Source organism: Melopsittacus undulatus, chromosome 1, assembly GCF_012275295.1.
Source record: "Melopsittacus undulatus isolate bMelUnd1 chromosome 1, bMelUnd1.mat.Z, whole genome shotgun sequence".
NCBI lineage: Eukaryota > Metazoa > Chordata > Aves > Psittaciformes > Psittaculidae > Melopsittacus > Melopsittacus undulatus.
This window is the reverse complement of record NC_047527.1, coordinates 146164827-146181627: the sequence shown is the minus strand read 5'-3', so window position 1 is coordinate 146181627 and position 16801 is coordinate 146164827. Positions and strand designations below refer to the sequence as shown.

Below are 16801 nucleotides of genomic sequence, written 5' to 3'. Positions count from 1 at the left end.
CCTGCTCAGTCCCACTGAGCTTACAAGGAAACTCAATGCCGTATAAAACCCATAAACCAGGAAGTGATGGAGGGTTATTCAAGCTCTTAATTCCAGCACATCCCTGTTCATGCGAGCACTGTTGCCATTAGGGTCATGCAAGATAACATTTTTGTTTCATATGAATCTTTGGTGATGCTTCACTTCCTGTGTTGCTTGTAAGAATTGGTGGGCAACAAATCTTAACCCTGCATTTATTCTTGCTTTCCTTCATGGAGCTTTTTCCTTTCCTCCACAGTTTGTCAAGGGACAAATAACAAGTTGACCCAGCTGGGACATGTGGAAGATCACTTCACCAGCCTGCAGAGGATGTACAACAACTGTGAGGTGGTACTCAGCAACCTGGAGATTACGTATGTGGAGCACAATCGTGACCTGTCTTTCCTGAAGGTCAGTGTTCTTGGCCAATATTGTCTTCCTGCTAAAGGAATATGACTGCATTTTTTTAAGTGTAAAGGATCAGCTACCTATAGAATTCTGTGATAATCCAAAACCATAGCTAGCTAATGTCAGAGAAATTGCAGATGACAGTCTTGATACACCTGTAGGCTGCAGGATATGCTCAGACTGAGTAAATCAGGTACTTTGAGAAATAGCTTTTCAAGCACCTGCCAGCCTGTTCTGGCTGCCATGCAGATGCTTTCTTATTATTTACAGATATAATTACACCCTTACCCATTGCCTCACTTCTCAGAGGGCAAAAGGCTCTGTGGTGTTGTTGGGCAAAGCAAAGCACTAAGTGAGTGGCAACCCACTGATGGCAGATTTTGGGGTGTGGAGGCCCTTACCCTGCCCTCCAAGCTGTGACCATGGCAAGCTGAGAGGAGAACAGGCAGGGGATGGATGTTAAAATGCATCCATGGCATGGGGAGGAGCATTCTCTGCCATGGGCACTTTCAGGTTCTCCACCAACAGAGACTGGGTAAGGGGTACAGCTCTGCTCCACCACTGCCAGGCTGCCACCAGTGGCAATAACATCACACCATCAAGAGATATATATATATATGTATGTATATATATATTTTAAAGCAGACATTTTAAATGCATTGCTTTTTACATAACTGGTTATTAGATTAGGAGGTTTCCAAAGACAGAGGCAGTAGAGGAAGAATGTCTTTTGACGTATTAAGTGTATGTCTAGTATCAAGAGCTCTTGTGTGGTAGCTCTTGTAGGAATAAACAGGTTAGTCCTCTGGGTTGAGAGGAATAATGTCTTTGTGTAAGCTTTTCTTCTCCGGAAATAAAGAAAGAGCAAAAACCATCTCATTATAGTAAAAAGCAATAACATCAGAAAAAGAGGTGGTTCAGATGTATGGGTTACAAATATGATGGTATTGCCATTTTTCTTTCTCAAGCACAGCTTGACCATGGAGCTCAATGTTCCCAGGAACATAACATGTCTCTTGAAATACCACTGGTAGTCTTCATAGAATAGGAAAATATCCTAAGTAGTAGCTTGAGGGTTTTTCATTTATGGTGATGCTTGTAGGAGATAGATATGCACACATTTCACAGTATAAGGCAGGAATTAACCTACATCCAGGGACAGTGCCTCACTTGTCTCTTTATCCTGTAACTGTTTATTACTCAAGAGTGAGAAGGTACCTCATCTTCCCCTCTGCTGAGCATAGGAGGATCTGCAAGGGAAGGAACACAGAAGAGATTGTAAAAGCCTCAATCAGATGGCATCGCTGTGCTGCCAGCGATTAAAGGCTGGGCAGACACTGAGGGGAAGCATCACACTTGCCATATCATACATGCTTGTATCTGCTCTCCTGCACCCCCTAGGAAGCCTCATTTGCCCCTAGAACAGAACAGGGGTAAGCTGGACCTTTGGAATGGCCTGCTGGTAGTTGCTCAGTTTATGCCTGCTTAGACAGCAAAGTTTTCTGCATAGTCCCTTCTTGTTCTTATATTTATTTTTTAAATGAGATTAAGTGATTTATTGTTCCTTAAATTGAAAGATGAGAGGAGGAAAGTGACTGTCAAGAGTAGAAAATGCTGTAGATTAAACACCTTGTTTCTTCTGTTGTTCTTTCAGACGATACAGGAGGTTGCAGGCTACGTGCTCATCGCGCTTAACATGGTGGATGTCATTCCCCTAGAAAATCTCCAGATCATCCGAGGAAATGTGCTCTATGACAACTCTTATGCCCTGGCAATTTTATCCAATTACCACATGAATAAAACCCAGGGACTCCGAGAGCTGCCGATGAAGCGGTTGTCAGGTGAGACAAGGGCTAGAAGTGGAGGCACCTGTAAAGCAAACTTCAACTGTTTAGGTTATTGGTATCAAGAGATGGTTGAAGATCACCTCTCAAAGTCATGTGCCATTAGATCCTGCTTTAAAACAAGGATCCAGAGCCCATCAATCTGAGCCTGCTATTAGTTGCACCATCAGGAGCACACATTGTCCTTTTCTGTCAGCATAGCGCGACTGAGACAAACAACTATGTATTTTATTTCCCTTTCTCTAGATCAGAGATAGAAGACTTGGGCAGTTTGCTTCACTTACCAATTTTTTTCCTTCTGTGGCAGAAATTCTCAATGGAGGTGTTAAAATCAGCAACAACCCCAAACTGTGCAACATGGACACTGTTCTCTGGAATGACATCATTGACACCAGCAAGAAGCCTCTCACGGTGCTTGAATTTGAAAGCAACCTGTCTTCTTGTGAGTATTAACTTGTCAGAAGTGCTATGTGCTCCCCCATTTCAGAGGGAAGAATGGACATCCCATCTTCCATGCAGTGGGTTTCAGGTCCACCAACTCCTGCATGCAGAGCCTCCAGGCCCTGTTCCAAGGAAACATTTCTTCACCATTGACTTAAGGTGTAATTTTTCATGGTGTTAGGTCCTTACAGTGAAGCTGTATGGAAAGCTTCTGTTGGTTTCAGACAGGACTCTGCATATGTGTTCTTCAAAGACAGCTCAGACTAACATGCACTTATTTGCTTCCCAGCCATCTTCTGATTACAATGTAAGGCTCTGGTCTAGAAAACCCATATGGTTACTTTTGTGGAGTTATTATGGGACTTGAAGCCTTTTTAGAGCTAAGACCCATGCTGAGTGCCATGAAACTCAACACATTTTGGTGTTTTGGGCTGCATGGTTTATCCTTGCAAAATTAATGATAAACAGGCAGATAAATCTGATGCTTTAGCAGGGAGATGAATGTGCATTTAAGTTTGTGCAGCATACACTTAGAGTGGGCTCAAGCCAGTCCTTCAGCCTTAAGAGTCCCTTACAAAATCCCCAGTCGTTTCACAGAAAAGAGAGTTTATTTTTATTTCTGAATATTTAATTTCTGGCACTATCAATTGGCAGGCAACCATATTTTCTTTATCTTCTTCCAGTTGCATAATTGCCTGAGAGCTGATAGCCAGCTTTTGTGTTGACATGTTTTTCTGTGCAGCCCTAGCGTAATCAAGGAGTTGTGAACTATACAAGTCAGCACAGGCTTTTTGGCTGGAAACATCACAGAAATGTTAACCTTTAGCTTTTCAGCTTAAAAAAATAAAACAGTTCTTTGGTCCCACACCAAATCAATCAACTCTCGGACAAGTATTGGCATTTGTTCAGCTATTTGATGGGTGGTAGGGGGAAGGAGGATCATGTGTTGTTTGCAGAAAGAATCACTGTAGTAGGAAATGCCTCTTAAATGGAGTGAATGCCAGATTAGTCTTCTAAGACAGTCATTTAGGGTTTTAATAATGATCCCATAATCTAAAATAAGTTGTTTCTCTGGGACTTTGCTGGTCATTAACAGAAAGAAAAAGAGAGAAAAGAGCCAGGAGGGAGGGATGGGAAGGAGCTTGGCTATGAACCTCCAAGGGCAGGCAGGGTGTCCATCCTGCCACCTCTCTGTTTATTGCCCATCTGCCACACAGTCTTACACCAAGGAGGTTTTTTGGCAGACAAGTCAAATTACTTTGTGGTTGGAGTAGGTGCAATTGCCTGCAAATCCAGTTGGGTTTGTTTTCCTTTTAGAACAGCCTTGTTCAGTACCATTGGTTTGCACGTGGCCTGTAGCGAGGAGCTGGCACATGCCCAGCTGCAAGCCAGTGGTGACTTGCCATTGCATGCAAACTCCAGCAGAAGGGCCAGCCAGGCAGTAGCTGAGATTCCTGTTCCTGGGAAAAATATACCTCTTTCGTAAGCTAGACTGGCTGGATGTTGTGCTCACTTGCTCAAAGGTGTGGAGAACTGCACATAGGAAACCAGAGATGAACAAAGTATACGGGTTTAAGGTCCAGCTCTCAAAATGTTTGAGCTTTGTCCCCATATTTATCCAGAAGAAAAGCTCAACTCTTTGTTTTCTGTGACTCACATGATGTTGTTGTAGTGCATGTTTATAGAAAATAATAATCTGCTGTCGTGTTTTAGGTCCCAGATGCCATCCAAACTGCACAGAAGACCACTGCTGGGGCCCTGGAGAACAGAACTGCCAGACATGTAAGCCTGCAGATTAGTTAAATACCTTGTGTGCTCTGACATACTAAAGTTCTGTCTATTGAGAAACTAACTTGTCAAGTGCTAGTTAGTGACACATGTTTCAGACTTGTCCTTCTTTACACCCCACTATGCTGGGGCTCCTTGAAGCACTTTATGCATGGACGTGGCCTGCTTCCCCCTCTGCAGAAGCATAGTCATGGGGAGGATGGCTTTGGCTACTCTCATCAAGGAGCTTCATTTCTGGAGGCGAACCCTTGAGCTTGGTTTAGCTTTGGTTTGGATATCCCTGCAGATGTGGTGTTCCTCCAGAGGCAAAAGACTGTGGCTGTCCCCTGTACTGAAGGCTTTTATCTGTCTCCCACAACTTTCTCCCATCTACACTTGAGAACCTTTATTCTTTAAGTTATTTTAGCACATAAGAGGGAACACAGGAGCCGCATGGTGAATTGTTTGCCTTCCTGCTGTTTCCTGCAGAACCATTGTGCAGGCCAGCTAATGATACCTTGGATTAATTTTTACTATTAGAAGCAATAACCCAACCTGATTTTTTTCTCACTTTAAGTCCTCTTTTTGGAACCCCTGTAGGTTTCATTTGTAAACACGAAAGATGTCACCTTTATGTGGGTTATCACACTACATACTGTGCTCACGGGACCTTTGGAAGGCTCTCAGAAAATTCATGGCCCTTCTAAATTTGTAAATGAAGCTGCTTGGCATTGTGAGGTTGTTCAGTTTGGCTGCTTGTGCTTTCCTGTAAAATGTTGCAGTTAGGGTGCTTGCTTGCCTATAGAAACCCTCATTTAGAAGTTCTTGACGTTTTGCAAGGCTTTATTTTTCCTAAAGTGAAGGTTGAGGTTAGAAGACCATCTCAACTTGTTTCCCCTCTTCATCATTATCTTTTTCTGTAGTAAGTGGGGAAATACAGTTTCTGATTCTTTGTACTGTGTAAAGCTCAGTGGAAAGACTGCCGATGGCATAACACAAATAAATCAGCATCCTATCTTTGGTTTTCCACTGCAAATAATCACCTAAACCTAAGTTTCTTGCCTGCAAGTATCACGCCAAATCTGTATGACATATAGAGCCAAAAGGGAAAATACAGATTTTTCTCTCTTCCTTTAGTATAAGCTTTAGGTTTTTTCAGTCATCCTTGCAGTTTGAGGTGGTCAGTGCTCACACAAAGCCATTCCCAGGTTGGTCCCTGTAGTTGAGACCACACAGCTGTCCCAGGGGCTTGTGAAACCTGAGGTCTCAGCCCTGCAAGCTTACCGCATTGACAAGCCCTTGCTGGCTTCAGGATGATGACAAGGAGTTCATAAAGCAAAAACGTTTGCAGGCTCTGGCTCTCCTCTCCAGGCATTTGAGAGTCCGGCCAACTGAAAATGTTTCCCACATTTCCATATGTGGGAAAGTTTGGGGTCGTACGTATCTTTCTCCTTCCATAAACATGGGATGTTCTGTATGAAATACAAATGTTTACCGTGGTACATGTTTCCAGCAGGAAGCTCTAGTCAGTAGCTATCAAAGTGATGAGCTGTTCTACTCCCCTGCTGATGCCTATGAAAAAAATCAGATCAAAATGCTGTTCGTGTAGAACAATGTGCCTTTTATTGTCCTGTTTCTAGTTGAATAGAGGAGTTGCTATCAGAGAAGCTAATGCCTATTGTGGAAATAATCTGTTTCTTTGAAAATGTACTACCTTGCTTACAGGCCTACAAGTAAAATGAAGATAAAGTTTGGATACAAAAGTGTGTAATGGAAAAAAAATAGGATTAAAAAAAATCCCTGTTATATCCCCTGTAGCAGGCTGTATTTTCCAATAGTTTTCTGTTAATTAACAACCATCTGGGTTGGACTTACATGAATTCCTGGTGATATTGTAACTCATTTGTGCCAACTGTGAAGTTGGTATCAGTTACTGTAGTGCACAGCTGAAGTGCTCAGGGTGCTGTAACGCAGCACATTAGCCATCGGGTTTCTCTGATGTCTATTGCCAAGGTCTGTGGATCGGTAATTATAGAGAACAAACAATCCCATTTGGGGTCTCTGGTTGAAACACATGCTTTGATATTCAAATGGAGACGATTTCCTGATTCTCCACAGTGTTGCAGGCAGTTTTTGCTTCCCTGAAAATAAAGCTGAATTGGGGCCAGTTCTTCCTCCGGGTTGCTGTGCTGGTGCAAACTATGTGGGAGTTGAGTAATGAAGATAAAATTTGGCCAAGGAATTGCAGCCTAAACTAAACTAGTACAACATGTGTATGAAATGCGTTTGCTGAGTAGGTGTCCCCTCTCTCTGCAATGCAGAAATGCTTCTAGTGCACCGAAGGGAACCTAACCCAACGCCAACAATATACGGTTTCCTGTTATAGTAGAGTCCTGGCAGTACTCTTGTCATGTCATTTTCCCCAAAGTTAGCACTAATAATAGCAGATTTTCTCAACAAAATGGGTCAGATCCTGCTCTGTTGCTGAGCTGTATGAGGCAGGGACTCTGAGGAGTTTTTCACGGCTTAAGGCATTGATGCCACAGGGACCTGGATGTTCTTTCTAAGCAGGACATGGTTTGCTGGCTGGGACCAAAGTGCTTAGCACCTCACAAGAGCCAAGATAATTACTGGTTGAACACAACCCCTTCTCACCACCACCCACACCAGCTCTCACCCCTCCCAAGCTTTGGCCTTATATGAGGACAGAATATGAATCCCATGAGGAAAATCTAGCACAGATCCTACACCAGAGCTTTTCTCTATATTTTCTGATCTCATTGCAGCAAATACAGCTTAAACATTCTTCATTCCTGATGCATTTTTCCTTTTTTGTTGTGTGTTCCAGTAACGAAAGTCATCTGTGCCCAGCAGTGCTCTGGCCGGTGCAGGGGAAAGGTGCCCAGCGACTGCTGCCATAACCAGTGTGCTGCGGGGTGCACGGGGCCTCGGGAGAGCGACTGCCTGGTAACCATGCTACAACACCTCTATAGCCATAAATCCCTTGCACAGCAAGGCAGGCTTTCAGCTACATGTCCTCTAGCCTTCTTCTTCTATCCCACAAGGCCTCTGAGAGATGCTGACCTGGAGGGTGCTCCAGAGAAGAGAACACAAACTTGGCCCTGAGTTAGTCTATACTGACTTTGCAGGTGGAGCTTCCTAGCACGTGTTAAAACCGTGTTAGTGCCTTTGAGACCCCAGTGAACTCAAAGCTGCTCGAAGCTGTTGCAGGGCATCTAAGTGTTTGCTGTAGGTTGACTTCCCCATCTAGGCAGGTCCCCAGGTCTTCAGCTGCCACCACAGCTCAGTGGCTTTGCATTGCCTTGTGCTCTTTAGTGCTACTCACTAAGAATCTTGGTTTACTAAAGCAAGAACTTGTAAGGGGCATAAGATGTGATGGATCTTCACTTTTTTTGCCTTTCATTGAACTTCAGACAATGAAACTGAGGCTTCCATTTCTGTTTTTCACGTGCCACAAAGCATTGTGTTTAGAGGACCCTGGGGCAGTGGAGGGAGAAGGAGCAATGGAGCTTTTTGGGGGAAAAAGAAAACATCCCATTGCTTTTCTACAAGAGTTTTTTTTGGGGGGCGGTTGATGGGCACTGTGGTTTTAACTCTTCTCCATGTTTGCATTTCATTCTGAATGAAATGATACCTAAGTAATTGCCCTAGAAACTGTTCAGTCCAGGTTTTGTTGTTATTTGCATTCCTGGTCCCTTTATAAATTGCAAGACTATGGTGCCCTTTACTGGCGCACAGGGAAGACAGTTATTCTCTCTCAACTGGAAAGTTAGGGAAGATAATAGGGGAAAATAGAGTGATTATTAATTTTATGCAGAATTAGATTGAAAGAACCAACTTGTTCTTCATAAATGCCTCCTAAATTGTTCATTACTCGCAGCCAAATATAATGGTTTCAGTTTAATATTTAGCCAGAAAAGTCAGTAATCAGCAGGAAAGGACTTGATTTGATTTAGGTTATTAAAAAGCAGCCAAGAAAAGTACTGTATGTCTTGATCTGGTTACTGCTTGTAGGGAAAATTTTTCCGTCTAAGGCATGCAGATTCGCTCCTGTTCCCACGTGAATCCCAGCAGCTCTCCCGTCAGTGCCAAGGTTTCTTGTTCAGAACAAGAAAACCTCATATTCTCCTTCCTTTTTTCTCCCCCCAAATATTAAACTCAATTGCCTGACCTGAAGCAACCTTTCCCCTTCAAGCATAACGAGCCATCCTTGTAGCTGCTTGGGATTTCCTAAGCAGGAAAGAGATGAGCACATCCAAATGCTTTGAAAAAGCTGATGTAAAACCATTGTCACTTTTTAAGGAGAAAGCTGTTTAATGGGAGGTGTTGTTCAATGACAGGCATGTCGCAAGTTTCGGGATGATGCTACATGCAAGGATACATGTCCCCCATTGGTCCTGTATAACCCCACCACTTACCAGATGGATGTCAACCCTGATGGAAAATACAGCTTTGGAGCCACTTGTGTGCGGGAATGTCCACGTAAGTTTATATCAGATTGCAGCCACAAAGGAGTTGGGGAGTTAGGGAGATGTGAAGGGACCTGTGTCTTCCCTCTGTGTGGTGGCCGGGAGGATCTTCTTGTTCTCCCCTGCTTCTGTGGGCAGCAGGAACAGGTGACAAAAATGACACAATAGCTGGTAAATAGCCTCTTCAAACTGTCTGCATCCATCACCTTCCCTGATTTTTAACCATGGAATTTTGCCTTGTGAGGATTTTTCTCGTGATTGGGATAAAAACATTTAATGAGAATCATCAAAGCAACAGCCATATGGGATCATTTCTGTGGATTGCCAAAGCAGTATCAGCTCTTCTTAATTAGGACTAGTATAAAGTCTTTGGTTTAAACACTCTTTCTCAAGGCCACTGATCATGGCTTCCTATACAGGTGCTTGCTTTTTCTTTCACACTGTTCCATGTCCATGTTTTTTAATGCATAAAGATGTAAGTGTAGGAGAGGATTTAGCATACAGAACTGAGACTGAACATTGCCCTGACAGGCCCTTAGCCTGGGAAGAGTGAGCGAAGGTGAGAGATCAAAAGTGCCCTATACTGATTCTGATAATGGCATCGCTGCCCAGCCTGACCTGACCTGGCAGTGTTGTTTTATCCTTCTGTGACTGTTCCCCTCTCTGTAAAGCAGTGATAGCACTGTATCCCCATCTGCCTTCAAAGGATGTTTGTGAGAATTCAGAACTGATGCCTGTACTTTAAGTAGGCCAAAAGTTCAACTCCTCCCCCCTTTTCTTTTTCCTAGTATTGAAGTGCCTGTGCAGCCTCTTGTATTTCAACGACCTTCTCATCCTTGTTTTTTCCAGACAACTATGTGGTGACAGACCACGGCTCCTGCGTTCGCTCCTGTAATACCGATACGTATGAAGTGGAAGAAAATGGTGTTCGGAAGTGTAAAAAGTGTGATGGGCTATGCAGCAAAGGTAACAGTCAAGGAATAAGCCAGTAAGGCTTTGAGATGATAGATAACTTGTTAGAAAAAGTACATGTAGTTCTGACCTTAAGTGCAAATTCAATATAAATATCCAGTGATAGTTTCAAGATTTGACAAGTGGTTTGATTAAGAAACATGGCTGTGGAGCATGCTTTCCAGCTGGGATACACCACAAGTGCAGTGGCTAAACTGAGCGGTATGTGTATCTTCACATAAGCCTTCTCCTTCGTTTGTTCTTCCTAGTATTTTATCAAATAGGAATACAATCAAAATGGGACAGAGAGAAGGGCATTAGTAGAGATGCTCAAAGCAGAGCTGCACAGCTGGGCAAGCAGGAAGCTTGCACCCTGTGATGCTTTATGAGAAGCAAAAGTAGGCAAAAGATCAATGAAACTCGTCTTACAATGCTAGGTTTGAAAGTATGGGAGTGCTTTCTGGACTAATGGCATCTCCATGTCTGTTCCCTTCCAAGTGAATGAGCTTTACTCTTCTCCCCACTAACTTTTGTATCTCTCTTTTAACAGTGTGCAACGGCATTGGAATAGGTGAACTTAAAGGGATCCTCTCCATAAATGCCACAAACATCGACTCCTTCAAAAACTGTACCAAGATCAATGGGGATGTAAGCATCCTCCCAGTTGCATTTCTAGGGTGAGTTGCCTGCTGGTTGTTTAGCACTGGAGGAGAAGGGCTAGGGAGAAATTCAAGTTGAGCCGTTCTTTTCCCAATTCCTTGTTCTGTTTGTTTCAGTGATGCCTTCACAAAGACCCTGCCCTTGGACCCCAAGAAGCTGGATGTCTTCAAAACAGTCAAAGAAATCACAGGTTAGCAATAACCCCATTTGAGCTGAGATGCTCTCAGCCAAAACCACAAAAGGAAAGGAGGGAAGTGGTTTAAGCATGTGAAGAGAAATGCAAACGAACGGTTTCTGTCTCTGAGCTACCAGGGCTCACTCTTCACAGAGGTGCTCAGCAGCACCTTGCCAGCATTACACCCATGGAAACCCATACGGGTCTCCCATCCAAGGTGTGTGGTTGGGCCAGACCGTTCCTTCTGCTGAACTGTCAGTCCCTAGCAAACAGTAAAAGCAGAGGAGATCCTCAGCCACCCAAGAAGAATGTGGTGATGCAGAGGCGTGCCACTCTGTCTGAACACAGCCAAATGTGTTTCTATTTATGGAAAACCTTTCAGCAGCTCCTTAGGGAAGCACGCTTAGTGACTTGCACCATCCTCACAGAGACACCCTCTCCAGCCTGAAGAGTTCTTCCTTGGGGTGAATGTGTCTCCACGAGCACAAAGTGGCCATCAGATTGCTCGGCCACCGTCTTGTGCCAAGGATCAATTAAAACCAATTTTGCCCAGCTCATTATAAAATGAGTATAACATTAGAGCTGAGTCCACAGATGTGACTCCAGTTTCCCAGTTCTTTCTTTCTTACCTGTCTGGTTCCCTCCAGGGTAGCAGTGACTAATCCCAGAGCTTCATACAACAGCCTACAATCTCCCAGGTTCTCCCCCTCCCTACTGAGCAGGGAAACATGTTTGCTTTAGCTAATCCACTCTGAGTGCTCTCTGTTCTGCTCTGTTCCTGCTTTCTCTTCAGTTTACCTGTTCCCTGAGGGTATCTCACTATAGGAGGGAATGGTACCTTTCGCCCACAGCACCAGAACCAGCAGCCTCTCAGCCAGGGTATCACTGGAAGGAGTTGTTATCATTGGCAGCTTAGTGTGGCAAGGATATGTGGCTCACCAGCACAATTATCTTTTACTAAGTCCTCATGGTGGGATAAGTAGTAAACTGTTTATAAAGTGAGGTCTAAAAATATCTCCCTGTTCCCTAAAATGTCATGTTTTACTTGGAGATTCTCAGATAAGCATAGGGAAAGCACAAGCACCTTCTCCCGGTGCAGGGAGAGGAAGCCCTGCTGTCAATACTGATCACAGTTTGCTTTTATTATTATTATTATTATTATTACTACTTCTGTATCTTCTTTTCTTCTTTTCAGGATTTTTGTTGATTCAGGCCTGGCCTGATAATGCTACTGATCTTTATGCTTTTGAAAATCTGGAGATTATACGAGGCAGAACCAAGCAACAGTAAGTAAATTGTGTGTCAGAGCAATGGTAAAAGACACTCAAGCTGCGCTTATCTGAGCACACCAAGGTATAGAACAGTGTGAGGACTCAGGTCTCTTCATCGAACCATCATGGTCTGAGGTGGAAAGAGAACTTAAAGCTCATCCAGTTCCAACCCCTGCCACAGGCAGGGACACCTTCCACTAGACCAGGTTGCTCCAAGCCCCATTCATCCTGGCCTTGAACACTGCCAGGGATGGGGCAGCCACAGCTTCTCTGGGCACCCTGTGCCAGTGCCTCAGCACCCTCACAGGGAAGAATTTCTTCTAATGTCTCATCTCAGTCTCCCCTCTGTCAGGTTAAAGCCATTCCCCTTGTCCTGTCACTATGGGCCCTTGTAAAACTTCCCTCTTCAGGTTTCTTGTAGCCCCTTCAGGCACTGGGAGCTGCTCTAAGGTCTCTCTGGAGCCTTCTCTTCTCCAGGCTGATGCAAAGTAAGATAAACCTGTCAAGGAGTATAGTACTGTCTTTGTAGCAGTAGATAGTGTGTCCTGGGGAGTGAAACTCTCAGCTCTGTGCTGCATGTGAGGGGCTGTCCTGAGCCTGCCTCTCAGGAGGAGGTTCTCTGCCATCAGCCTGGAAGCACAAGTAGAACAGAGAATGCCCTTTGCAGTCTGGGCATGTTACTATCAGAAGTGCTTTGGGATGTGAGGTACCTAAGTGCTTGGGGCCAGACTATGTCTGCCAGATGGTATGAACACTGGCAGTGCCTCCAGCACCTTCCTGGATTTACCCCAGGAAGAAGGATGGCTTGATGGACCAGCACAAAATTAAGAGCTGCTCTATCTACTACCACTGTTGCACATAATTTACTTGACAGAGCATGAGTGTCCTGCCAATTTTAGCTTTAAAAGCCCATGCAAAACCAGATATAAGTATTGCAGTTGTTTTACAAGAGGAATGTCATGTACCAGTATAGAGGACTGAGCAGCATCTTGCTTGGACAAAATTCAGTTTACAGCAACATGTATTTGAAAATCAAAAGAAAAAGTGCTGAATAATACCCTGCTTACTCTTTCTTCCATGTGTTTTCTTTTTGTCCCTCTCCATTTTAGTGGCCAATATTCCCTTGCTGTTGTTAACTTGAAAATACAGTCCTTAGGGCTGCGCTCCCTCAAGGAAATCAGTGATGGAGATGTTGCCATTATGAAGAACAAGAACCTCTGCTATGCTGACACCATGGACTGGCAAAGACTGTTTGCAACTCCAAGCCAGAAAACAAAGATTATACAGAACAGAAATAAAAATGAGTGTGGTAAGTCAGCACTGCCTTCCTGCTCCCTATGGAAGCTTGTGCTGAAATGCAAGACTAATTTGAGCAAGGCTTTTTTATCTTTGTGCCCCTGGATGCAAAATTCATCAGTGATACTGCTTTAATGAAGATGGTGTGGGAAAAGTGGGATTTTGTTTCCCACCAAGGATGTGGACTTCATCATGGCCAGCAGATGTGAAGGAGCTTCCTCACCACTGTGGTCATAGTGAAGCCACATAGGTTGAAGGACACAGAAGTTAACTCCAAACATTGGACTTTTTTGACCAGTTGAAGCTGTTGTGCAGACTTTGTGACTGCAGTGGTCCCTGCACCAAAATCTAATTCCTTCTCTTTGCAGAATATGAATTTATTGTACTTTGAAAATTGATTAGAGAATCCTAGAATGGTTTAGGGAACGGACCTTAAAGCTCATCCAGTTCCAATCTCCTGCCACGAACAGGGGCACCTTCCACTAGAGCAGGTTGCTTCAAGCCCCATCCAACCTGACCTTGAACACTGCAAGGGATGGGGCAGCCACAGCTTCTCTGGGCACCTGTGCCAGTGTCACCACCCATTGTAACTATTTCTTCCTTATACCCAATCTAAATATACCCTTTTAGAGTTTAAAACTGTTGCCCCTTGTCCTGTCACTACAGGCCTTGTGAAGAGTTGTTATAAGCCCACTTTAGGTATTGCAGAAGGCTGCCATAATGTCTCCTCAGAGCCTTCTCTTCTCCAGGCAGAACAACCCAGACTCTCTCAGCCTGTGCCCTGATTTTGGCTGGGATAGAGTTAACTTTCTTCCCAGTAGCTGGTTCAGTGCTGTGTTTTGGATGAGTCTGAGAACAGTGCTGATAACACACTGATGTTTTAGTTGGTGCTCTGTAGTGCTTGCTAAGTCAAGGACTCTTCAGTTTCCCATGCTGTGACAGTGAGGAGTTGCACAAGAAGCCAGGAGGAAGCACAGCCAGGAGAGCTGACCTGAAGTAGCCAAAGGGATATTTCATACCAGAGCAGGTCATGCTCAGTGCAGAAACTGGGGGGAGCTTGCCAGGAGGCTCCAATTGCTGCTCAGGGATGAGCTGGGTCAGCAGGTGGTGAGCCATCGTATTGTGCATCACTTGTCTGTCTTGGGGTTTATTTCTGTCTGTCTATTGTCTCCCTTTTCATTGCAATTACTACTGCTATATTATTATTATTATTATTATTAATATTATTATTATTATATTTTTATTAAACTGTTCTTACTGCAGTCCATGGATTTTACCTTTTTTCCAGTTCTCTTCCCCATCACACTTGGGGTTGTGAGTGAGCAAGTGGGTGGAGGGTCCTTAGTTGCCTGCTGGGATTAAACCACAATAGTCTGGCACTGGTTTAGCTTTATTGTACAGCTGTCAAGCTGTCACAGAAGAGTTTATTCTGATTTTGAAAGGCCAGAAATCACTCTTAATTTCAGGCTCTGGAAATTAAGAGAATTATGATTACTCCTTTTCCACACTGCCAGGACCATTCATGTCTGCTTTGGAACAGACTGGAGAAACTGGTCAGGATGGAGTCACTGGCAGTAATTTGTTTGCCATCTCTCCTTCTCCTCCTCATGGCTTTTCTTGTCTCTTTCTCTCCCAGCTGCTGCCAGGCACGTTTGTGACCCCCTGTGCTCAGATGTGGGCTGCTGGGGCCCAGGGCCCTTCCACTGCTTCTCCTGCAGGTTTTTCGATCGCCAAAAGGAGTGTGTGAAACAGTGCAACATCCTGCAAGGGTAAGGTGGCTGAAATGATTCGGGGGTTTTAGTGTTTAAAACGTGCTGTAATTAGAAAGAAATTAAAAAGATAGGGTCCCTGGTTGCATGGGATTTCACCAGCTTTCCAGAGATTCTGTATTAGCACAGGACCTGAGGTACCTCTTCTTCCCCAGGCAACATTGCTTAGGATTTTGCTCTTGCCAAGAAAATATCCCCTTAAGCCATGAGGAGACTGTCTGGAGGCCCAGGGAGGCTAAGCCTTGCATTTCCTTCCAACCCTAACTATTCTATGATTCTATAATGGACCTTAAAGCCCCAGTGAAAATCCAAGCTATACCTGTCATGTCTAGCACATCAAGTGAGAGCCAGAGACATTTGGTGTCACCACGAGCGCAGTTGCCCCCAGAGCCAGGGCTTCACTATGTGGTAGGCTTCCTTATTGCAAAGAGACTCATATTTGCTCAGATGAGCAGCTTGCCCCCATAGTTTGCAAAGTTACAGTCAAGGGAGGATGAACTTTCATCTGCAAAAACACTGAGAGCAGCAGTTTCAGGCAAAATTACTGCTCCGCCTCACTCAGGCAGAGGAAAACACATCCCTGCCTGTGTGTCAGGGCTGCGGCTGGGGTTTCCAGGCAGTTCAACAGGTGATGTAGGCAGGAAAGGCACATCGAGCACTGAAGATTACAGGGATATTTTTAATGAACCTTTCCAAGTTTGGCTTCCCAAAGCCATGAGTATTAAGCAGGTACTTGACAGGGAGCTGGTGCCCCTAGTGATTGTATTTCTCTAGCAGCTTGCACTTCAGCAGCTGTCTTTTTGGTAAGCCAATTCCCGCCAGCAGCTATTATGACCTGAAGGGCAGATCTGGGCATTTTTTTGTGTCAAATGATGGGTAGATTTAGTTTAATTAATAACACCATTACTTCAAGTGGAACAGCTTTATTGCTATTGAAACCATCTGTTCCCAACTTTCATATTTTAATGATTCATTGTGTGTTGTAGTGAGGGCATGAATTTAATTATCAGTGCTTTGCTGTTTAACTTCCCTAATTATTATTTGGAGCCTCGGAATCACTTGAACTGTTTTTGCTGATGTCTTTGCATCACTACCAGTTAAAAGCCTTTGGAAATCGTTGTGAATATTCTGTGTTGTTAGCTTGAAATGGAAAGTAAACTGATTTGGAGTGTGCGATCTGGAGTGCTGCGTGTTTCACCATCAACCAAATTTCCTTTACCTCCCTGAAGTTGAACTAAGCAAGTGCTACAGGTGTAGCCAGGAGGGTCTCCCTGTACCTCCTCCTGTCCCAGCACCATCATCCCAATCTATTCAAGCTGGAAAAATCAGGAAAAGGGGAGATGAGGACAGTTTATCACTCCATAATCAGCCTGGGGTTTTATTATTGATTTCCTCCTTTCTTGTTTTCCAGGGAGCCAAGAGAGTTTGAAAGGGATTCCAAGTGCCTCCCGTGCCACCCTGAGTGCCTGGTGCAGAACTCCACCATGTACAACGCAACCTGCACTGGACCTGTAAGAGCAGATTCAGCTTAGCAAACCTGCACCTCAGACCATGTATTAATATGTATTTCCTGTGTTGAGATGATCCTGAGGTCTCATTTTCACTTCTTCAAGATGGAGTAGAGATAAAAGGGGTTGGAAGTCAAGATTATGGGGAAGGGTTGCAGAAACTGGAAAGGGAACCTTTTCTTTCTTGTCATCCATCATACACA

At 44.2% G+C, this 16801-nt stretch overlaps 1 protein-coding gene across 2 annotated transcripts in view; it reads left to right on the top strand.

The window, feature by feature from the left end:
- Window positions 1-16801, top strand: part of EGFR (epidermal growth factor receptor) — a 157810-nt gene that overhangs the window by 109460 nt on the left and 31549 nt on the right. For both annotated transcript variants that reach the window (XM_034069806.1, XM_034069801.1), the window contains exons 2-14: window positions 278-429; window positions 2081-2267; window positions 2578-2712; window positions 4425-4493; window positions 7327-7445; window positions 8840-8981; window positions 9818-9934; window positions 10470-10596; window positions 10696-10769; window positions 11950-12040; window positions 13135-13334; window positions 14958-15090; window positions 16502-16601. In XM_034069806.1, the coding sequence (XP_033925697.1) occupies window positions 278-429; window positions 2081-2267; window positions 2578-2712; window positions 4425-4493; window positions 7327-7445; window positions 8840-8981; window positions 9818-9934; window positions 10470-10596; window positions 10696-10769; window positions 11950-12040; window positions 13135-13334; window positions 14958-15090; window positions 16502-16601 (1646 nt within the window). The remainder of the gene's footprint in view (window positions 1-277; window positions 430-2080; window positions 2268-2577; window positions 2713-4424; window positions 4494-7326; window positions 7446-8839; window positions 8982-9817; window positions 9935-10469; window positions 10597-10695; window positions 10770-11949; window positions 12041-13134; window positions 13335-14957; window positions 15091-16501; window positions 16602-16801) is intronic.